This window comes from Saccopteryx bilineata, chromosome 1, assembly GCF_036850765.1.
Source record: "Saccopteryx bilineata isolate mSacBil1 chromosome 1, mSacBil1_pri_phased_curated, whole genome shotgun sequence".
In the NCBI taxonomy this organism is placed as follows: Eukaryota; Metazoa; Chordata; class Mammalia; order Chiroptera; family Emballonuridae; genus Saccopteryx; species Saccopteryx bilineata.
Genome location: NC_089490.1, coordinates 365,219,920 through 365,244,004, shown reverse-complemented (window position 1 = coordinate 365,244,004; position 24,085 = coordinate 365,219,920). Strand labels below are relative to the sequence as shown.

Here is a 24,085-nt window from a genome sequence, read left to right as displayed (position 1 = left end):
CCTCCTTTCAAGAAGAGGGACTTAGGTCTGCTAAAAGGTATAGTTCTCTCTAGAGCCCAGTCCTGTAAGCCATAGGCCTGAAACTAAAGGTTACTTTCCCTTCTACTGTGACATTTCCATTTCATTTGTTCTAGTTTTGATTTTGCTTTATATATTAGGATTCCTAGTAAAAATTCTTGCGGAGGAACTGTTCCACTCCTTTACGGAGTCAATACCTACTGCAAGGTATACTTTAAAGTACTTCGTTTTGTGTGTTTAAAACGAGCAAAAAGTTAATTTTTCCCTCTCTCTCCCTTCCATTTTACAGACCCTAAAACTTGGGTGTTTAAGAGTCAGGGTGTTTAAGAGTCAATCAGATACACCTTCTTGGTCGATAATTATATACATGTTTCCATGTGTGGGGGTTTACTTTTAAGATGATCAAACTGGGCATAGTCCACAACTGGGAGAAGGGTGTGGGGACTGGCACACGTGTTAAGGTATTAAGAGTGGTAAGATTGACAGATGTAGCAAAAAGTGTGCAGACATTGAGGTGAAAGCCTTTTCTCCTACAGAAACCGAAAGACTAAACAGCACATTTTCTAACGGAAAGGGCTCTTTTGCAAGGAGAGGCCTCCACGTTCTTCATTCTCATGAGCCAAGTCTGATCCTGGCTTTGGGTCAATCTTCTGGTCCCTGTTCTCAGTAGAGAAGTAGGCTTCCTATAGGTAAGTAGATTAAGGGTGGCCTCTTCCCCGCTTCAGGAAAATAACGGGCTCCACAGATGGCAGGCTTGGGAGTGTGGGGACGACGACAGGTACACAGGAAAAAGGGGGCAGAACCCGCGCCGTCCTGCGGACCCCGGGCCTGTCAGCAATTTACCTACCCACCCATCCCCATTCTTCCGTTTAAACTTACCAGATGGGAACTACGGCACTGGGCAGGGAGTAAGTGGATGGGCTGGGTCGAGCCGAGTTCCGCTGAGCTTCTTAGAGACGCTGCCGGGAAGAAGCTGAAATCCAGCAGCAGCTGCCTCCGCCACCGCCTCTACCACTGCGGGGCCTCGCCTCCATCGCTGGCTGCGAGAACTCTGAAGGCACGTGACCGGAAGCACCAAGGCGGGCCTGCGGGGCACGTGACCCAGAGCACGGCCGCCATGACACCTTCCGCTAATTCCCTCCCTCCCCCGCCGGTTCCCGCCTGTTTCATTTCCTCTCTCCGGCTTCAAGCGGTGAAGGGTCCCGAGATCCTTGCTGGCTCACCCCTTTGGCCTAGAGCTCCTCCAGTCCCGCTCGGCACTTCGTCTTCGGTCTGCGGCTGCCCGCTAACTGCAGGCCGCAGAGAGCGTAATTGCGACGGCGGCCGAAGGGGAGGGACCACGCGCAAGCAGGGGCGTAACCCGTCACGTGACGAGGAATTACCGTTAACAGCGTTGTCCCCGCAATCCCTCGCGCTCCGGGATGACGTAAACCAGAGCAGGGCGGAGCGAGATGAGAGACAATCTTCGATACGGCTTCGAGTGCTCGGTGAGTGTCCCGGTGCCCAGCCGGGAAGGATCGTGTGTACCTTTGGAAGTTGGGGTTTACCTGCCTGGAGATGGTGGAGCAGAGCTGAGACCTGGCTTTGGAAATTGGTTACCGAGGCTCCTCGCCTCAAGACTTATGAATACAGTATTAAAGTTTAGCTGTTGAAGTTAGTAGTTCCGCTAGGCGGGGAGATTCTTTTGTAGCCAGGGACTGTCTCCCGCGGTGCGTACGAGGCATATTGAATGCATGAATGAGTCGCCATTTCTCTGATTGAAGTGGAGAATTCTCCACCTTGTGTAGAAAGAACCAATCTACTTTCCCTTCACGTAATAACTTTAATTTTTGCTTCCTTTCTATTTCGCCTCCATTTCCTTCCATGCGGAAAGAGAACGCTGTGATTTGCATTTGGTGTGAGCAACAAACACTGGTCCATTAGTAAAATGAATACAGTACTAGGGCGAAGAGAAAACCTTTTTCTTGATCCTACTACTCGTTTGTTACCAACAAGTAATGCGGGGAAATGGAAAGGTAATTATTGGACTCAGGAGAAGTGGGTGCTAGTCTCAGCTCTACCTTTTAACAGATCTTGCGGAGGAACTGTTCCACTCCTTTACGGAGTCAATACCTACTGCAAGGTATACTTTAAAGTACTTCGTTTAGTATGTTTAAAACGAGCTCAATGTCTGCATACTTTTTGCTTCATCTGTCAATCTTACCACTCTTAATACCTTAACACGTGTGCCAGTCCCCACACCCTTCTCCCAGTTGTGGACTATGCCCAGTTTGATCAGATCTGTTTTAAGATCTCTGTGACTTGGGGCAAGCCAACCCCTTAAAGAATTTGTCTCTTTGACGATGGTAACAAGCATTTATGACCACCCTCTGCTTAGATTTTTGTTAGGCTCTAGGTAGGACATGTAACGGAAGAAATATGTATTTAAACTTAGATTTGCAGAAAGACAGGGTTTTATTAGATGGATGAAGATTCAAGAAACAGCGTGTATTAAAATCATTGTGGCACAGAAAGTTTATAGAATGAAAGAGGAACAAAAGATCTGTATAGTTGGGGAGAAGATCAAGTGGAAGATGAAGTTGGACAAATAGGGATGTGATCATAGATTATGTAAGAAGGGTAACTGTTGAAGGATTGTAAGAGCTCTCTTTTTTTCCCTTTTAGTATGTATTGAAAAAGTTCTGGAAATTTTCAAACATAGAAAAAAGTAGGATAATTTAATTAACCCTCATATTCACATAACCGAACTTGAACAATTATCAACATTCTGCTCTTGTTTGTACAGAGCTCTTAAATTTTTAGGAATGTTTTATATTCATTGTCATATTTGATTAATAGCAGCTTTCCATTTGAGTTCAGTTCTACTGTATCTAGGTATTTTATGTGAAAATTTTATGTGAAAATTTCTTTGAGTTTTGGTTGACCACTTTTTCTTTTTTTTTTGTATTTTTCTGAAGCTGGAAACGGGGAGGCAGTCGTCATATTTGATTAATAGCAGCTTTCCATTTGAGTTCAGTTCTACTGTATCTAAGTACTGGCCATTTTATGTGAAAATTTCTTTGAGTTTTGGTTGACCACTTTTTCTTTTTCTTTTTGTATTTTTCTGAAGCTGGAAACGGGGAGGCAATCAGACAGACTCCCGCATGCGCCCGACCGGGATCCACCCGGCATGCCCACCAGGGTGCGATGCTCTGCCCATCTGGGGCGTCGCTCCGTTGCAACCAGAGCCATTCTAGCGCCTGAGGCAGAGACCACAGAGCCATCCCCAGGGCCCCAGCAAACTTTGCTCCAATGGAGCCTCAGCTGCGGGAGGGGAAGAGAGAGACAGAGAGGAAGGAGAGGGGGAGGGGTGGAGAAGCAGATGGGCGCTTCTCCTGTGTGCCCTGGGTGGGAATTGAACCCGGGACTCCTGCACGCCAGGCCGACGCTCTACCACTGAGCCAACCAGCTAGAGCCTTGATCACTTTTTCTGTTGAATCGAAATGTGTTATAGTGATTTTAAAAACACATCTGATGCTGTTTTAGGTAGTAATGTGGAAACTTAGTATCTAGATCGAGGTTAGTGTTTGTACTCTATTCTGTGTTATCCAACTACTTAAGGAGTATTATGTTCAGTTCTAGGCAGCACATTTTCAGATAAAGTGCCTGTGTAGAAGGTTGACCAGAACTGAGAGGAACTGGAAAATTGTCATGTCAGCAATGATTGAGAAACTGAGCATGTTAAGTTTTTAGAAGACGTGATAATACTTCAAATACTGAAGGGTTCTTTTGAAAGGAGTAAACTATTCTCTTCAGCTGTCGAATCTACATACAGTTAGGAATACTTAGTAAAAGCTCTAAGTAATCAAGGTTTAAACCCAATATTTTAAAAAGGACCTTGTAAGAGTGAGACCTGTGGAGAAGTAGAATAGGCAGCTTCAAGAGAAGAGGTACTTCCTTTTCACTGCTGAAAATTTTCAGGGATCCAAGTGAGTGTATGCACTGAACTACTTTTGAGTCTTCTTCCACCTTGAGAATTTTGGGAAGTAGGGCTTACATTGCACCTGGAAGGCTCTGTGCATTTGGATAGATATGGAGGGAAAGGAGACATCTCTGGGAGAGAGTAAGCACAAATAAAAGTATAAATTTGAAGTTGGCTTAACACTATGACCTGGCCATTTCTCTTGAGAACTGATATTGCTTATGCTGGTTCTTTTCCATTCTTATCTCCTTTATTTATTTTTTTTAGAGAGTTGGAGAGAGGGATAGATAAGGACAGACAGGCAGGAATAGAGAGAGATGAGAAGCATCAATCATTAGTTTTTTGTTGCGACACCTTAGTTGTTCATTGATTGCTTTCTCATATGTGCCTTGACCATGAGACTACAGCAGACCGAGTAACCTCTTGCTCGAGCCAGCGACCTTGGGTCCAAGCTGGTGAGCTTTGCTCAAACCAGTTGAGCCCACGCTCAAGCTGGCGACCTTGCGGTCTCAAACCTGGATCCTCCCGCATCCCAGTCTGATGCCTTAATCACTGCGCCACCGCCTGGTTAGGCTGTTATCTCCTTTAAATCTGAAGAACAAACTGGTTTTTTTTTACCTCATTATATTGTAACTTTCAGGACATTTTCTCTTCAGGGAGATCAAGGCCAAATGACCTACCCACTTCAGAGTTTGTTTTCAAGATCACGAGTAGAAGAGATAGACACTGTGGTCTTGTTAGCATTCCTTCCTTCTTTAGGATCTAGTAATGTGGTTTTATCTTTTTCATGTATCTTGAGTTCCTTTCATTTTAAAGACACTTTTCTTTTAGCTAGTGCCTACAAATTTGTTTTGAGTTTCCCCTGGTCAGAAATTCAAGAGAGTTTTTGTTTCCTTTCTCCCAGATTTCTTAGTAATTGGAAAGGCCTTTTCTTTACTTCCTCACCACCCACCCCTATTCTCATATATCTGCCCACAGGACTTCACAGAAATGATGTAGGGCTGTGATTCCTGGGGTTGTTTGTCTTGTACTCACTGCTCTGCCTATTTTTTTTTTTTACTAGTTACTTGGTAAAATTACTGATTGAAAAAAAAAATAATTTTTCTAAGGTCAAGAATTTTCAAATATTTTAAGTACAAGCATACTTCATTTTATTGCACTTTGCTTTGTTGTGCTCTGCAGATATTACATGTTTTTACAAATTGTAGGCGTGACTTTCCACCAGCAAAAAGATTACTTGTTTTATTACTCTACTCACTTTATTGTGATGGTCTAGAACCACACCTGCACTGTCTCTAAAGTATGCCTATATAGGACACATAAAGTTTTCTTTTTTCAGAACACTGTTCTCTTCGCAGATGTCAAGCTGTATTAAGAACAGTTTTACCAGCAGATACTAGATATTTATTATTAGAAAAGTACTATATTATGTGTATGCAATAAAAATATCTTGAGCTTATATGTGTTTTGCCACTAAAAGGTATACTCCATGAGTGTTAGGGCTTTATTTTGTCCTGTTTTTATCTCTGGGACCTAGAACAATGTCTAGCAGATAGTTGGCGCTGGTTACACATTTGTTCAACAAATCAATGAATTAAGTCATGTGTTTCTGAAAAACAACAACAACAAAGTATAATTAAGAAAAAGTATAAGCGATTTTTCTGAATATTTTTGTAGTATTTGCTTCTTAATTTGGCAGGTAACAAAAGATTGAGAAAGGTTAAAATTAATGGGTACAATTTTCTTAAGTTTTAGTTCCTCTTTTGGAAATTGGGGCAATTTGACAAAAATGTATACTTGCAAGTTGTTGAACAGTTAAGAAGTCTTATACTAATTTATAAAGGCCTCATTGGGTGTTTGGCATTTGCTACCTTCTTGTCAGGTCTTTCTCTCCCTTTAAAAATTTTCCATTGATTTGAGAGAGAAAGGGAGGGAGGAGGAGAGATAGAAAAAACATCAATCAACTCGTTCCCTGACCGAGAATTAAACCCGCAACCTCAGTGTGTGGGGGATGATGCTTTATCTACTGCGCCACCTGGTTAGGGCTTTATCAGGTCTCTTACTGAAGCTCTTACACCTTTTCAAGTTCTAATTATGTTCACCTCATTTACTTAGTAGGTGCATTCATTCATTCATTCATTCATTCAACAGATAGTTATTGAATCCCTGATAAGCAAGAGAAAGAGATCCAGAGGTGCATTCCTTTTGGTACTATTAAATTGTTGGTTGATAACCATTGAATTTGCCGATAAGGGTTTCTACTTAGAAGAGGCCTTTGTGGAAAAGTGCCCTTTAATGAGAGAAACTTAAAGACAGAAGAAATGCAGCAGTGGTTGCTATTTTACCATAGAGGAATTTCACCAATTTTCCTCTTAAATCCTGCAGTGTTCATTCTACCTACTCATTGTTGGATAAATAGAGTGGGATAGGATTATGGAGGGTCTTGCGAATCTGGACTAGATTCCCTGAGTGGTTCAGAGTCAGGGAATGATGACAGTGCAAGGTGATGTTTGCGTATTACCCACGCGTGTTTTCTTTCCACCAGATGCCGACCGAGCATGTCCAGAGTAGGGATCCTCGCCCCTTTTCCATGTTTCCCTGGGTTCTCCATATACTCATTAAATGCATGTCGAATGAGTGGTGAAATTCTTAAATTATATTTTTGCAGGTTTAATTCAGAAATACTGTGTCTATCAGCCAACATAGTTTCAACTTTCTAGCTACATGACTTTTGTGCCAGTGATACCGGAGTCCTACACCCATGTTCTTGCGGAGTTTGAGTCTCTGGATCCGTTACTTTCAGCCCTGAGGCTGGACTCGAGCAGACTAAAGGTGAATTTCTTTTATTTTTTTTAAATGAGTACTTATTTTTTTTTAAACTTCATTGATTTTTAGATAGGAGGAGGTGGGGAGAGGGAGAAGAGATGTGGGAAGCATCAACTCATAGTGGTTGCTTCCTGTGTGAGCCTTGACCGGGCAAGCCTGGGGTTTCAAACCAGTGACCTCAGCATTCCAGGTAGGCACTTTATCCATTGCACCACCACTGGTTAAGCTAAAAGTGAATTTCTTGGTGCTTGAATTGGTTTCATATTTATATTTACATTCATATTCATACATTTGAGTGCTCCTGTTACATGTGTCCTCTGCCCTCTAGTTCTGTATGTTTTGTGAAAATTTGGATAGTACCTGACATGTGCTAGTAATGCCTAACATAGATGTAGCATATGCATAGCTTTTTCTTGAATTATCTTTTAGCTGTCATTTGAATTCTTTCCCATTTTTGGAAACCATGATATTGATTGCTGAGTTTTTTCCCCTCTCAGTAATATTTCTGTTTTCTCTCAGAAAGTAATGTATTTGATTAAAAATAAGATAGTAGAGATGAGTTTTGAGCAACGTGAACCTCTGCTCTTAAACTAAGCTCACTCCAAAGCAAGGAGTTTGATGAACACTCCATTTTAGGGGACAGAACAGAAGTTATTAGCTCTTTGGCAAAGTTATTATCTCTATGTGCCTCCCTCAAATCCAGAGTTTGGGTTTGTGTATGTGTGTTTAATAAACTCAGGGATGACATGGTGAAGAACACATCTCATAACCAATTTCAAAATAATTTTATTTTTCTGCTATTGTTCTGACCCGAAGTACCATTTTTGCTTCTGAGCAAAGAGAGAATAAGAAATAATAGGCAGAGTAATATGAGCAATAATTATGAGAGTCGATACCAGACTTTTTTTTTTTTTAGCTGCAAGTTACAGAATACCTTGCCAGTAATGGCTTAAGCATTAAAGGTGTTACTGACCTTGTTGGGGGTTAGTGTTCCAGGGTTTAGTGTTGTAGCCCAGTGATATTTCTGAGGACCCAGGCTCTCCATCTTTCTGTTTTGCCATCATCCATATGTTAGGGGTTTTTTTTAGTTATTCTTTTTTTTAAATTTTTTAAAATTCATTTTAGAGAGGAGAGAAAGTGAGAGAGAGAGAGAGAAAGAGAGAAAGAAAGGGGGCAGGAGCAGAAAGCATCAACTCCCATATGTGTCTTGACCAGACAAGTGCAGGGTTTCAAACCGGCGACCTCAGCGTTCCAGGTCAACGCTTTTTTTTAAAAAAAATTTTATTTATTTATTTTTTTTACAGAGACAGAGAGTGAGTCAGAGAGAGAGACAGAGACAGACAGACAGGAATGGAGAGAGATGAGAAGCATCAATCATTAGTTTTTCATTGCATGTTGCAACACCTTAGTATCAGGGGTCCCCAAACTTTTTACACAGAGGGCCAGTTCACTGTCCCTCAGACCGTTGGAGGGCCGCCACATACAGTGCTCCTCTCACTGACCACCAATGAAAGAGATGGCCCTTCCAGAAGTGCGGTGGGGGGCCGGATAAATGGCCTTAGGGGGCTGCATGCGGCCCGCGGGCCGTAGTTTGGGGATGCCTGCTGTTGTTCATTGACTGCTTTCTCATATGTGCCTTGACTGCGGGCCTTCAGCAGACTGAGTAACCCCTTGCTGGAGCCAGCGACCTTGGGTTCAAGCTGGTGGGCTTTTGCTTAAACCAGATGAGCCCGTGCTCAAGCTGACGAACTCGAGGTCTCGAACTTGGGTCTTCTGCATCCCAGTCCGACGCTCTATCCACTGCACCACCGTCTGGTCAGGCCCAGGTCAACGCTTTATACATTGGGCCACCACAGTTCAGGCCATATGTTAGTTTTTAGTGATAGTTACAAGTGTCCTATCTCCAGTCTTGATGTGTTCATTAGTATCTCATGCAAGGAAAAGGGGGCCAAGGGTAAAGGCTTTCTTTTTTTTAGACTTTGCCTTTTATCTGGGAAGATAGAGCTTTCTAAGGAACCCCACCATCTTAATTTATTAGATGAATTTAAGACACATGGCTCCTCACAACTGCAAGAGAAACTAGGTAAATGCTTAGGTTTTCTAGCGTCTATGGTGGAAAACAGTAAGGTTGAAGAGGGTTGTGGATGTCAGCCAACCAGTAATTTTAACCACAGGGCTGCATGGCCACTGCTTTCTCTGGTGGATAAGGAGAGGAATCATCAGGTTGAGAGTGTAGAGACATAGTACATTGACCTTCATCTGTGTCCTTTGCAGTCTTACTTGCTCTAAAAGCTTTGGGTATTTTCTGCTGTTTATACAAATAAATAATTTTTTTAATAAATAAATTTTTATTAATTTTAATGGGATGACATCAATAAATCAGGATACACATATTCAAAGAAAACATGTCCAGGCTATCTTGTCATCCAATTATGTTGCATACTCATCACCCAACAAATAAGAAATAATTTAAATGAGCAAATGGTTAAAGTAGTTGCTTTATGCCCGGGAGACTTACTTGATCCTCCATCATTGTGGTCAGGATTGGTATGACCAGGCTAAATTACACAAAAGAAGAATGGTTTAGTAATGGGCTTTTGCCAAGGGAAGATTACTCATTTATATAATTGAGCCTATTCAGCCATTTTGAGATTCAGTGAACAATTTAAATCCAAATGTTCTTCTGTATTTATCAGTATACCAGAATGAGAGCATGAGTGCCATTATGTGGTGTCCAGCTGGGCAGGGTGTGTGTGTGGGGAACCCGGTACACAGAACCTCAGTGGGTCATTTATCTGATTAAAAATGACTGTGGTGATCTCATGCTTGTCTGTTGTTTACTTGTTTTTAGTGCACGAGCATAGCTGTGTCTCGGAAATGGTTGGCTTTGGGCAGTTCAGGAGGAGGTCTCAACCTCATTCAAAAGGAAGGCTGGAAGCACAGGCTCTTTCTTTCACACAGGGTAAGATTAAGGGTAGCCCTGTCATATGCTATTCAGAGTATCTTTCATAAATGCCAATTTCTCCATAATAAATAATAATTTGAAGTAAAAGAAAAATGTTAAATTTGAGATTTGAAAGTAAAAAAATGACCATTTTTGAGAAGCTGCCTAAAATTTTCCTCTTGTTTTCTAGGAAGGTTCAATTTCTCAAGTTGCCTGTTGTTCACATGATGATGATTATGTTGCTGTAGCTACCAGGTGAGAAACTGTTTTAAAACTATCTGATCTTGACAAGATAACCTGGACATGTTTTCTTTGAATATATGTACCCTGATTTATTGATGTCACCCCATTAAAAATTAATAAAAATTTATTTATTAAGAAAAACAACAAAAAAAGCTGTCTGACCTTGCCTGGCCTGTGGTGGCGCAGTGGATAAAGCGTCAACCTGGAATACTGATGTTGCTGGTTCAAAACCCTGGGCTTGTCTGGTCAAGGCACATACGAGAAGCAACTACTACGAGTTGATGCTTCCCACTACTTACACCCCCCTTCCCTTAAAAAACAAACAAAAAACCCCGGAAAATATCTGATCTTGTCCAAATGCATTTTAAATGAACAAATGTAGATGTGTGTTTATTAGGATGACCAACCATCCCAATTTGCTTAGGACTGTCAGTTTTTAACACTGAAAAGTCCTGGGTCTTGGGAAACCTCTCCGTCTCCAGCAAACCAGCATGGATATTCAGTTCCCCTAGTGTTTGTGGAAAATACTAACATGAGACATTTCAGTGTCCTTAAAAGAGATATTTTAGAACATCTAAGTTCCATTATACTGGATTGGTAGACTAATACAAGGAAATGGATACCTTAGCTTTCTATTTCCTCTTTTCTGCAGAGTAAGTTTACATATATATATATATTTTTAATGTATTTGATACTGTGATGCTATTAAATTGTACTATTTTCACCATTGCCAAAAATTTGCTTCTGTGACTCAATTCTTGCAGTCAAGGTCTTGTAGTTGTTTGGGAATTAAATCAAGAGCGTCGTGGAAAGCCAGAACGAATTTATGTGTCTTCAGAACACAAAGGCCGTAAAGTTACAGCTCTCTGTTGGGATACAGCGATTCTTAGAGTTTTTGTAGGTGATCATATGGGAAAAGTTTCAGCCATCAAACTCAACACCTCTAAACAAGCAAAGGTGAGAACCAGTCCAGTTCTTTGGGTATGGGTGAGATGAAAGATGTTTCACAGAATTTCAAATAAAGGACAGAATTTTCATCTACCGAATTTCATGGGGGACTGGTCTAGAGACCAGAGTATTGATTTTGAGGAGACTTGTTTGTATGTGGTACAGAGGGGAGCCTGCTTATGTTGATACTGTTGCAGAATGGCTTCTGTGAGCTAACTTCAGTAATTTGCACTTTGTCTATTATAGTACTCCATAATTGACCTACATGGCTAACTTAAAGTATTCTTTAGGCTATGAAGAAAGATGCCCATTTATAAGTTGTGTGACTAAAATGCCAAAAAGAAATGACACCTATTGCCCAGGCTCCTTTTCTAAGAGTAGAAGAAATTCATGGATCTAGGTATATTTTTTGGGAAATATGTAACTTATTATGAATGGAATCTTAAAGGCACCTCCTGGATTGTGCTCAGCTGTGCAGGATCCCAGGTTTCCCATCACAGTTACTGTTGGAGTAGGGTGTGAGTCTCAGGTTACCCTACCAGAATGCTCCAGTCTGTCATTACGCCTCCTTTGCACTGTCTCTCTCTTCCAAAGGTTATTATGTTGGAAGTGGGGGACTTGTCTTTCATTGACTTATTTCCGTGTAGGATCCTGGCAGAAAAGAGGAAGATCTAACTGCCATTGGCTAAATTGCTTTATTTTAATTAACATATCCAAATATTCTTCTGGTTTGGTCATGATGACTCATCATAGTTATCACTTGATTTCTTATATTTTTGATCCAAAATAAAATTGGAACCCGACACACAGTATAGCCCTAATTTGTCTTTCCTCCAAGTGGAGAAGTATTGTCTACAGAGCCTTAATTCTCTTCTGCAGTTGTATACAAAATTATTTCATATAACTTTCATATCCCACCAGGCAAATGAAATTTTGGCCCATTAAAAGTTTTTAGTTTTTTTTGCTATCCATGGTATTTTCATTTAAAAGGCAAAGAAGAGATTATGTGTATATGTAACATAAATAAATTTCATTTCTCTGTCATGTCCCTTTTAGGCAGCTGCTACCTTTGTGATGTTTCCCATTCAGACAATAACAACAGTTGACTCCGGTGTTGTCCAGTTAGATTATTTGGATGGAAGACTACTTATATCTTCACTCACTCGATCCTTCTTGTGTGACACTGAGAGGTATATTGACCAAGTGTGGTCATAAACTATACAGAATTTTAGGACTGGAAGGGACTTAGAAGTCTTCTAGCCCAAACCCTTCAATTTAATTATACAGATAATGATAAGGAGCTAGTCATGTACAAGCTGATGTTAGAGAATACAGGAAAGGGTATTTTGAGACAGTCCAGTGGGTGGATAAGACAAATATTCTATTAACTCTGCCTGAAGCATGGTCTAAGTACCATGAAGGAAGGCCACACAAAGTCCTGCCTGAATATGGGGAATCAGGAAGTCCTCTGGAATGGGATTTGCTGTTTAAATTTGTTGTGTATTTAATGGAATTTTACTAAAGGATAAAATCAGGTGAAGTGTAATTAAGAATTTAGCTGACAGATAAATTCTACCAAAATCTCAAGGATAGAGCCAAAGGTCCACTGGATGGCAAAGGAGAATATTAGCAGTAACTGAAATACCAGAACTGAATAGGGAGCAGCTTGATGTGAAAATTGTGTCTCAGCGTGCTGAGGCTCCTCAGCCATGCCATCCTCACTGCAGGGAAATTTTCACTGGCTCCCTCCATCCCATGTTCCTTAGGACCTTCCATATTTTAAAAATATTTTTGGGAGGATTTTGAACATACACAAAAGAACAGGGAATTGTGTTAGGGACCCCCGTGAATCCACTAGCTAGCTTCAGTAATTTTTTAGCTTCAGTAATTTTGATAAAGATTTTTGTTAGGTGGAGTTTGGAGGACGAGGTGCAGAAGAGTGGTATACTAGCTGGAAGGAGCAGCCCTTTGGGGGAAAAGTGAGAACGAAATATTTTAGAACCTCTCTATCTGGCTGAGTACGGGAGTTGTGGGAGATCAAGTTGTTAGACTGGCACTACACTGAGAACGACAGCCTTAGTGTCACACTAGTTAAGTAGGTAGGTTTTTCAGATCATTTTAAGAAATTGTACATATAGAAAATCAAGGTTTGAAAATTGATTCCATTAGAATTATCCAGGCTTGAAAAACCTTTATTTCCAGGGGTTCATGTATCTCAGGAGACTGCTATTCAAGAAAGGAGGAAACTTGATTTCAAAAGGATTGAAGAAACGTGTGCTGACTGTCAGGGATGATAGAGAAAAGGATGGGGAGAGATGTACTTTGCTTTTTTTCTTGGAATGAGAAAGGCACATGGAGAGGAGGCCAGTTACAGCAGATGGCAGTTGTCTGGTATCAGAGAACCTAGCTGGACAGCTGACAGCTAAGGCTTTGAGATACAAAAGGTCAGTTTACATGGAATTAGTAGGAAGGATGATGCTTTTGATACTGACTTATTTCAGACTCTAGTTCAGTTAGACTTATGGAACTGGAGATTACCCTTTCATTTTTTTAGACCGGAAAGCTAAGGCCTAGCTGTGAAGAGCCTTAGAACTTTTCTGTCTTGATTGTGTGCCCTTCCAGTTACCTCAGTTACATCTAACACATACTTTGATATTGGACCTTTGGCCACTAACTCCACCCTTGAGATTTTGATAAAATGTTTGGTAAAAAGTTCTTAGCTATTTTTCATATGTAGGTTTTCAAGTTTACCAAATGACCCAATTCAGAAGTTTGGCTGAAATTCTAACAAGTGGTCAGAACACTGAACTAAAAATACCTTCCTAGGGTTGTTTTGAGGATATGATGAAATTATACATATAAAAAGCATTTAAGATTTAAGGCCCTGGCCAGTTAGCTTAGTTAGTTAAGAGGGTTGTCCCTAAACAACAAGGTTGTGGACAAGGTTCTATCCCTGGTCAAGGCACACACAGGAAGCAACCAATGAATGCATAACTGAGTGGAGCAATAAATGAATGCTTCCTTCCCCTCTCCCCTCTTTCCCTCTCTAAAAATCTGTCAATGAATAAAAAATAAAGCCCTGGCTGGATAGCTTGCTTGATTGGAGCATCGTCCTGGAGTGTGGAGGTTTCAGTTCAATTCCCAGTCAGGGCACATACAGGAGCCCTCTCCTGTCTCCTTCTCCCTGCTTCTCTCAAAAATAAAATAAAGTAAAATAAAATAAAATAATTAAGGGATAAATAAGTGGAAGTTTATTTTTCCCTCTATAATAGAGTTGCTAATCATTATTTTCCCATTTTGTAGGGGTGTGGCTAGAGTTACAAGAATAACAGAACCCACTGCTAAAATAACACATTTTAGAAATGCTCACTTTCTGTATTCTAGAATCAGCTTTGGGGGATATGGTTAGTACCATAATTTTAAAAACTTCTTTATGTAAAATTTTTTTTTATTTGTATCAATCTATATTTCTTCCTAACAAACAGCATTTTTAAAAAAACTGACAGAAGTGATAGATACAAATTTGCTTCTCCTACCAGCCACTGTCTACTTCCTGTCAGTATTGTTAATGAATAAGATGGATCCCAGGAAGGAACAGAACAACAGAAACAAACAGAGCTATGGTATAGTGGAGGGAAATTGGAGAATGGAGCCTGACAATATGATCCCAACTTCTGATTCTGCCACTTTTTTTTTTAAGTGAGAGGTGGGGAGATAGTGAGACAGACTCCCATATGCACCCTGACCAGGATCCACCTGGCAACCTGTCTGGGGTTGATGCTTGAGTACTGAGCTGTTTTTAGCACCTGAGTCTGGCGAACTTGGACCAATTGAGCTATCCTTAGTGCCTAGGGCCGACGCTCAAACCAATCAAGCCACTGGCTGTGGGAGAGGAAGAGAGAAATAAGGGGGAAAAGGAAGAAAAGAGAAACAGATGGTTGCTTCTCATGTGTGCCCTGACTGGGGGTCAAACCTGGGGTGTCTATACACTGGGCCAACACTATCTGCTGAGCCACTGACCAGAGCCTCTGCCACTTTTTTAAGCCTTGCCAAATATCAGTTTCCTCTTCCGGAATGTAGAGATAGTTTTTAGGATTAACTAAGATAATGTGTATAAAGTACTTAGCCTTGTGCCTGTTACATTGTTTGAAAACAAAATAAGATTAATAAGCAAACAAATGAGTTGATCGTATTTGTTCACTCAGCAAACATCCATTCTACCTCTCTGGATCTTTAGCACCCTGTTAAGCATCACAGAGGATATAAAATAAGCAAGAAATATATTTCATTTAAAATAAGGAACATAAGTAATGAAATTACAACTTTATTGCATACTTCAAAGTACTTTCATGTTCTTAGAGTATAGCTGATATTATATTTCATGAAGGAAATAAGTACAGGGATATTTATTGAATTATCTAAGGTCACATAGTACATTCACACTAGAGATCATATTAGGTCATTCTCCAATACAAGAGTTTGATTTTTCCATTGATTTGCAAGAGAGAGAGAGTTCCGTTTAGTTGTTAGAAGCAACTTATTGGTTGCTTCTCATATGTGCCCTGACTGGGGATCAAACCCATGACCTTCATGCACCAGGAGGATGCTTGATCCAGTGAATTATCCAGCTAGAGTCTCCAATAAAAGAGTTTGAGTGTGTAGAGCAGGGGTAGTCAACCTTTTTATACCTACCACCCACTTTTCTATCTGTTAGTAGTGAAATTTTCTAACTGCACACCGGTTTCACAGTAATGGTGATTTATAAAGTAGGGAAGTAACTTTTCTTTATAAAATTTATAAAGCAGAGTTATAGCAAATTAAAGCATATAATAATAATTACTTACCAAGTACTTTATGTCGGATTTTCACTGTTTGGCAGAATAAATCTTTATAAAACAACTTACTGTAGTTAAATCTATCTTTTTGTTTATACTTTGGTTGCTCCGCTACCGCCCACCATAAAAGCTGAAACGCCTACTAGTGGTTGACTACCACTGGTGTAGAGCATTACATTGTATTGAGTGCTTTCTATGGGCCAGATGCTGTACTGGGGATTCCACTAAGGAGGAATAAGAGATGGCCTTTCTCTTAGACAGTCATTATTTGTTCAAATAGACAAAATTGCCAAGTATAACATGATAAGCACTATGAAAACATAACATGGGAAGCATGTGATTCAGCATATGGGAGTCAGAGAAATCTCCGAGGGAGAATGAAGGAGCTAAGTCATGAAAAGTAAGTAAATGAGTTTTTAGGAAAAGACATCCTCATCATCATCACCATCCATGTTCCCAGACAGTGGGCTAAGCCCTTTTATATGTCTGTCTCATGTAATCATAAGGAAACAATATTTTAAGACACAGAGTTTCAGAAGGACTTAGCATTTTGAAGAAAATGTGGAGTTTATTGGGTGTTTGTGGTTTGGAGACAGGGCTGGAGAGGTAGATTATTAGTTCCATGGAGTAGCCAAAGAACAAGGTGATTTGGGAACCAATTAGTAGGGTTTATGGTGTTTGAAATGGCTTGGTAGCACTCATTTTTTAGATTTGAAAGGGACTCATTAGTTCTGAGCCCCTGATTCTGTGGATAATAAACTAATATGAAGTGGTTTGCTTGCTGTCACAGAAATAGTTAATACAAATCAGAACTGGCACTCTGTTTTCATCTTTCTGTTCTGTTCTGTCCAGTAGTATATTGTTAACATAAATAGAAAAGGATGTTAGAGGTAGGGCTATACTATGGCCATGCTGATTTGTAGTGCCATTGTTTTTGACTTTTTGTAGGTAAACATGCTTTCTCTTCTTTTTTGGGTATTAGAGAAAAATTTTGGAAAATTGGAAACAAGGAAAGAGATGGAGAATATGGAGCTTGTTTCTTCCCTGGAAGATGTTCTGCGGGCCAGCAACCCCTAATATATTGTGCTCGCCCTGGCTCTAGGATGTGGGAAGTGAACTTTGATGGGGAAGTTATAAGTACACATCAGTTTAAGAAACTCCTCTCATCACCACCTCTCCCTGTGATTACTCTGAGGTAAGGTAATGATTTATATGGCTGCTAGGGAGTATTTAAGGAACTTAGACCGGATGGTTGCATTGAAGTCTCTGATAGTCTATATGCGTTAAAGATTTTATTATGCTTTTTAAGACTTAAGCAGGGTTTCTAGTAAAAGATTCAGAGAAACCAGAAAGTCTTTCATGAGTATCTTTTTATGAGATTTAAAGCAGATTGAATAAGAGCAGATGAAGTTAGACTTTTGGGTGTGTTTGGAGGCAAAAAATTTTCCTGTGTAGGGAAACCCGTACTTTTATGATGTGATGAAATCATTAACAGAGGTTTTTACTTCTTAGGTCAGAACCTCAGTATGATCATACCGTTGGGTCCTCCCAGTCTTTATCTTTCCCCAAACTCTTGCATCTTAGGTAAGTTTCTTCATTTGATCTTTTTATATATAAATAAAGAACACAAGTTTTTCTCTTTGTTCCTTGTTCAGGAGCAGTTATCTTTTTAAGATTGTTTTTGTGCTAAATGATTTTTAGAAAATTAGGACATGACTGTTACATGAAGTGTTCTGTACATAAGAGGAATGAAAAGATCATAGAAATATGCTTCATTTTCTGTTTTGACCCAAATTAATTGGACTTTTATAATTGCCAGAGAACTTCTGACAGAGCTAAGAGGTGTAGGTACTCATTCATTCATAATGTCCCCTACCTTGTGGGATGTTACAGTGAAAGCAAGTCTCAATCTGAAGTCTGCTGCACATATGTGTGTATCTGAGCAGGCAGGGACAAAAGTAGTTGTAGAATTTGTTCTTGTAAGCTTGGTGAAATCTCAGCTCTTTGTCCTGCAGGTACTCTGACAGGTACCTTGCATAAAAGATCTGCCTGAGTAGATTCAGCCAACCATGTTTAATAGAAGATTTCAGTTGCCTTCTAGTTAGGTTTGATATTGCAGAAATGCACTATTAAGTGGCAATGCCCAGTGCCACTAAAGGCGGTCAGCTGCTGGGCTTGCCAGTTCTTACACATTGTTCTGCAAGCATGGGGGTTGCCTGCGATTTCTAGCCAATCTGTGTGCCTGGAACTGAACTGTACTTATTTCTTTTTTCTTCTTTTTTTTTTTATAAATAAATTTTTATTAATTTTAATGGGGTGAGAACTCTACTTATTTCAACAATGGAAAATAATTTCTAATATCCCTTTACTTTTGACTTTTTGTAAAAAAATTTTCTTTGTTCTTTTTTTCCCATCTAATATCCCTTAGTGTAAGAGCTCTAATGCAGATTCAGGTAATGTTATTTAGAGCTGGTTAAACTGCTGATTGGATTTTTTTCAAAGGCTAACTACCTTCTCTTGAAATGTTAACTAACTGCTTCTAACTAATATATGTATATGTCTCACTACTACAATGAAGTACATAGAAGTTGTAGACAATATAACACTTTCATAAATCCATAATGCATCCGGAAGTTACTGGAGAAAGACCACTGTTTTTTGCACATAATTAGGTAAAGCATACTAAAAACTCTTTATGACTCTTAATCACAGTTTAAAATTTTATATTAATGCACTGTTTATGCCTGTTTTACTGCTAGACAGTAAACTCTGTGAGGGTGTTTTGTTTTGCTCACTATTTTATTCTCAGTCCTTGGTATAGTGCCTGGCATATATATGTATATATATAGACAATAAATATTTATAAGTCCCTTACCCAAAAGTATGTTTTCTAATGGTGAGGCCAGTTTGCTTTGCTCTCCTGGTAGAGTTATTATTCCTTTGAGTTAAAGCTATTTAAAGCTCCCGCACAGTTTCTGCGCTAGCAAACAAAGCCTTTCATGTCTGGCTCTGCCTCTATGCTAAGCATAATCAATAATTAATGCCACTGCCTCCTAATGTAGCTTAGAGTAGGCACTTATTCCTGTGTACTGTCACACCTTGTTCATTCCTTCATTATCACTGTTATTTCACTTACGACAGATCACCATCCCAGCATGAGATTGTCAACTCCTTTACTATGGGTGCAGTGCTAGGCACTTAGAAGGCTCTCAAATAATAGCTAAATTAAAGAATTCAACAAAGATTTTTTTTTTTTGAGAAACCATGAATAGGAGGGCTCTTGTTTCTGTTTATTATTTCCTACCTATATGCTTGAGTCTTGTAGTAACCTTTACTGTTACACCCACAAATACCATAATAGAGCAAACATATACTTTGTTTCTTTTTGGGTACACTGGTATCACGTCCTTCCTACACAGTGTTGTTAAGCTTGTGTCCCAGTCTGTTTATTATCAGTGAAGGGGCAAAGGGTTGAAGGATATAAATTACGAAGTATCAGCTCTTATCTGTTCCCTACCGCCTCCATCTAATATAGGTTGCTATTCCTTAGGAACCTTTCCAAGCTGAATATCAAGTTCAGTATCAAAATCATGATCCTCTTATCTCTTTACTCAGGGATCCTCTGGCCTCTCTCTTTTTTTCCTTTGGCTCCTGAAGTCAACCTTCCAGTTTTACTTCCTTTGGACTAGGATTCTTTACCATGTCTTCCATCTTTGTGACAGAGATTATTTTGGTTTTATATTGGCACAGTGTTTAATATTTGTGTTAAATTTATCATTCTTAGTTTCATGGCTACATGGTACCATTTTTAGTACTTTTGGGTGCATTAAAAAAATAAAAGTTCCTGTTGTTAAGACTATGTTTTTGGCCTGACCAGGCGGTGGCGCAGTGGATAGAGTGTCAGACTGGGACACAGAGGACCCAGGTTTGAAACCCCGAGGTCGCTGACTTGAGTGTGGGATCATAGACATGACCCTATGGTCGCTGGCTTGAACAAGGGGTCACTTACTCTGCTGTAGCCCCCAGGTCAAGGCACATATGAACAACTAAGGTGCTGCAATGAAGAACAAAGAATTGATGCTTCTCATCTCTCTCCCTTCCTGTCTGTTCCTCTCTCTTTCTCTCTTCCTCTCTTACCAAAAAAAAAATATATATTTTTTATATATTTAAAATATATGTGTGTATATATATTTTAAAATGTAAAATATATGTATATATATGTATATTTTTATTTTTGGAGAGATGTAGTTTAGTTTAGCAGCAATAATAAAATAAGAGTTGTGACAGCACAGTACATGATTGTCATATGAGCAGACAAGAGATAGGTTGGGTGCAGGACGAAAAGCACTTGCTGTCAGCCATATGAGGAGGATTTCAGAGGTGATTACAGCTTCTGCTGATCCTTGAGAGATGGCTAGAATGAGGACATCGTAAGCTGGAGAGTGCCCTGGTGGGGAGCAAGAAGCAGAGATTACCAGTGATATGTTAAAAATAGTAGCAGCCTTGAGAGAGTGAGATATATGAGCAGAGGAGTATAGAAAGAGATAGGCAGAGATGAAGAGTACTAGGGCTGGAACTGGAAAGGAAGATGGACCAAGAAAGTGCAGTGTCCCAGAGTCCAGGGAGTGGGATTCAGGAAGGAAGGAATAGCCAGCAGGGTAGGGCCCTGCTTGGGTATCAAGAAAGGGAAATAAGGAAGGGTTATTGGGTTTGGCACTTTGGGAATCTGTGGCATTTTGGGAATGCAGTTAAATGGAATAACCAGGATCCCAGGTCATGAGGTGGCTTAGTGAGGATAAATGAGAGAAGACATAGATTTTATGAGGCCTACAGAAAAATGTCTGGATTTTGGTTTTTGTTTGTTTGTTTGTTTCTGTTTATTTGTTTTAGGTGAGAGGAGGGAAGACAGTGAGGCAGACTCCTGCATGTGCCCTGACCAGGATCTACCTGGCAACCCCTGTTTGGGGCCGATGCTCAAGTACCAAGCTATTTTTAGTGCCTGAGGCTGATGCACTTGGACCAACCGAGCTATCCTCAGCACCTGGTGCCATACTCAAACCAATCAAGCCACTGACTGTGGGAAGGAAAGAGAGAGAGGAGAGGAGGAGAAGCAGACAGTCACTTCTCCAGTGTGCCCTGACCAGGAATCAAACCCAGGACATCCATGTGCTGGACTGATGCTTTATCCACGGAGCCACTGCTCAGGGCCTAGATTTTGGGAACCAGGTGGTCCTTGGTATAAATTTTGACTCAGTATTTTGCATTCATGCTGAAGTATGAGTGGCCATGGGCATACATTTTCATGTTTCTGTGCTTCAGTATTTTTTTTTTAATGAAATAGGGGTAGCATATTTATCTTTGAGTTACTACAGAGTGAGATGATAGTATGTCTTTAGTGAAGCTCCCGGCACATAGTTGAGTGGGAATTTTCAACCTTTTCTTGCTTAAACTAAGGATTTAAATACTACCATTCCTAAAAGCGACTCATTGAAGCAGTGATTGGTGGTGAGGTATTATGCTTAGACTTTGTTTTAAATGTACTGCTATCATACCACGTGGGAAGTTTAGCAGCTTTAACAAACATCAGCAAAAATATCAGCTTTTTCCTTTTCTAGAAGATATTTAGCATATGTATCTGAATTTATACCAGTTTGGCATCGTATACAATTTTTTTTAAAGTTCTATGTTGTTATAGGCAGAAAAGAGGTTTTAAGACTTGATTTGCTGATTCACTGTTGTATTTTCTTTATACAGGCTGATTTTACTTTGATAGCTGATGTAGGATCTGAATTCAGGGAATTATCATAAACTTCTGTATCTGAGCAAACCAGAATTCTTTTGATTCCTTCCTTTTCCTCTTGCAGTGAGCACTGTGTGTTGACTTGGACAGAAAGAGGAATTTATATTTTCATTCCTCAAAATGTTCAAGTTCTTCTTTGGAGTGAAGTCAAAGGTAATTATATTTTTCCTTTTTATGTAACTTAAATCTCATACTTGTGAAAGATTGAATTCTTGTAGGAGGATTCTCTTATAGTGTAAAAAGTAGAAAAATAGAACAAGGTGACATTTCTTTTAAACATTAACATGGGGGGTATGGAGAGAGGTGGAGGAGAGTATAGGAGGGAAAAATGGTGATGGTTGGAGACTGGACTTAGGGTGATAAACATACAATACAGTGTGTAGATGGTGTGTTGTATGTCTAGAAGCTGTATAATTTTTGACACCAGTGTCACCAATAAATTCAAAAAAGGAAAAAAAATAAAATAAACGTTAACATCATAGGTGTTTCAGCCCTGGCCGGTTGGCTCAGCGGTAGAGCGTCGGCCTAGCGTGCGGAGGACCCGGGTTCGATTCCCGGCCAGGGCACACAGGAGAAGCGCCCATTTGCTTCTCCACCCCTCCGCCGCGCTTTCCTCTCTGTCTCTCTCTTCCCCTCCCGCAGCCAAGGCTCCATTGGAGCAAAGATGGCCCGGGCGCTGGGGATGGCTCTGTGGCCTCTGCCTCAGGCGCTAGAGTGGCTCTGGTCGCAACATGGCGACGCCCAGGATGGGCAGAGCATCGCCCCCTGGTGGGCAGAGCTTCGCCCCTGGTGGGCGTGCCGGGTGGATCCCGGTCGGGCGCATGCGGGAGTCTGTCTGACTGTCTCTCCCCGTTTCCAGCTTCAGAAAAATGAAAAATGAAAAAAAAACAAAAAAAAACATCATAGGTGTTTCACATTGTAAGATAGTTTTCACAAGCATACATTTGTGAATTTGTGTTAGTTTTTCATGCCCTTTAAATTTTTAAATAAGGATTGAATGTGTTCCTCCCCCACCCCTTCTACTTATCCTGAATCTGTACTCCTTTTAGAAGTCTTGCTTTAACTCTTATTTTGTGTCTCAATAGTTAGGGTTCAAAAAGTCTTTGTGGGAACAATAGCCATTGTATATGGCTGAGACAGAGAAAATTAATTTCTGTATTCTTTTGGTTAAAACCAGAAATAGAGGAAATCTAGATTTTTTTCAGCATTGCTGTTCAGGGAGTATATCTGACTTTTGGGTCATTTTCTGCTTTGTAAAAACAGAAAAGGAAAGAAGACATCATTTACCGATCTAATCAACATTGATTTCTTGTGGATTGAGTACCCTAAAGGTGTCCCATGAAAATTTAGTGGGTTTTTTTGTTTTATTTTTTTGGACTTTTTAAAATTGACATATACATTGTATAAGTTCAAGATTGTAGAATGTGTTGATTTAATACATTTATATGTTGCAAAAGATTACTACCTTTTGTGGTGAGAACATTTAAGGTCTAGTCCAGGGGTCAGGAACCTATGGCTCGCGAGGCAGATGTGGCTCTTTCGATGACTGCATCCTGGCTCGCAGACAAATCTTTAATAAAAAAAATAATAACTTTAAAAATATAAAATATTCTCATGTATTACAATCCATTCATTTCCTACCGCTCATGTTCATGGTTGCAGGTGGCTGGAGCCAATCACAGCTATGTCCTCTGGGACAACAAATGTTTATTGAATAATGTGTATCATACATGGGTCGTTGTATGGCTCTCATGGAATTACATTTTAAAATATGTGGCATTCATGGCTCTCTCAGCCAAAAAGGTTCCCGACCCCTGGTCTAGTCTCTTAGATAATTTTGAAGTATATAGCACAGTATTATTGACTATGATCACAATGCTTTGCATTAGACCTCTAGAATTTATTCATTTCCTAGTTGCATGTGTGTATCCTTTGACCATCATATCTCTATTCTTCTACACCCCCAGTCTCTAGAGACCACGATTCCACTGTTTCTATGAGACTGTCTTTTTAGTTTCTATGTATAAGTAATATCAAAACCAGTTTCTAAAGCCCATTCATGTTATTCTATATTTAAGTACTTTCATGATCTGTTTTTCCATAAACTGTTTCTTGATTTACATACTATGTTAAAATCCATTCACTGACATTAAATTATAACACTCAGAAATGTTATAGTCTGCTCTCTGATGTAGAATACCCTCTTTTAAAGTCCCAGTTTCATTTCACAGGAAATAGCATTTTAAATCTTTTTATTTTTTTTCAAGGTTTCATTTATTTATTTATTTATTTTTATTTTTATTTTTTCATTTTTCTGAAGCTGGAAACAGGGAGAGACAGACTCCCGCATGCGCCCGACCGGGATCCACCTGGCACGCCCACCATGGGGTGACGCTCTGCCCACCAGGGGGCGATGCTCTGCCCATCCTGGGCGTCGCCATGTTGCGACCAGAGCCACTCTAGCGCCTGAGGCAGAGGCCACAGAGCCATCCCCAGCGCCCGGGCCATCT

General features: G+C 40.0%; 2 protein-coding genes across 3 annotated transcripts in view; one reads left to right on the top strand and one right to left on the bottom strand.

Moving 5' to 3' along the window:
* GTF2H1 (general transcription factor IIH subunit 1) overlaps positions 1-1,335 on the bottom strand; it is a 43,741-nt gene extending 42,406 nt beyond the window's left edge. The window contains exon 1 of the mRNA XM_066251083.1: positions 898-1,335. The gene's annotated coding sequence lies outside the window, so the exon portion shown is untranslated. The remainder of the gene's footprint in view (positions 1-897) is intronic.
* Positions 1,336-1,384: 49 nt separating this feature from the next.
* HPS5 (HPS5 biogenesis of lysosomal organelles complex 2 subunit 2) overlaps positions 1,385-24,085 on the top strand; it is a 49,115-nt gene continuing 26,414 nt past the window's right edge. For both annotated transcript variants that reach the window (XR_010728091.1, XM_066251081.1), the window contains exons 1-9: positions 1,385-1,505; positions 6,648-6,811; positions 9,657-9,767; positions 9,940-10,004; positions 10,757-10,949; positions 11,997-12,130; positions 16,758-16,970; positions 17,288-17,359; positions 21,640-21,728. Coding sequence is in view for 1 of the 2 variants with exons in the window: in XM_066251081.1 (XP_066107178.1) it covers positions 6,704-6,811; positions 9,657-9,767; positions 9,940-10,004; positions 10,757-10,949; positions 11,997-12,130; positions 16,758-16,970; positions 17,288-17,359; positions 21,640-21,728 (985 nt within the window). In the remaining variant the exon portion in view is untranslated. The remainder of the gene's footprint in view (positions 1,506-6,647; positions 6,812-9,656; positions 9,768-9,939; positions 10,005-10,756; positions 10,950-11,996; positions 12,131-16,757; positions 16,971-17,287; positions 17,360-21,639; positions 21,729-24,085) is intronic.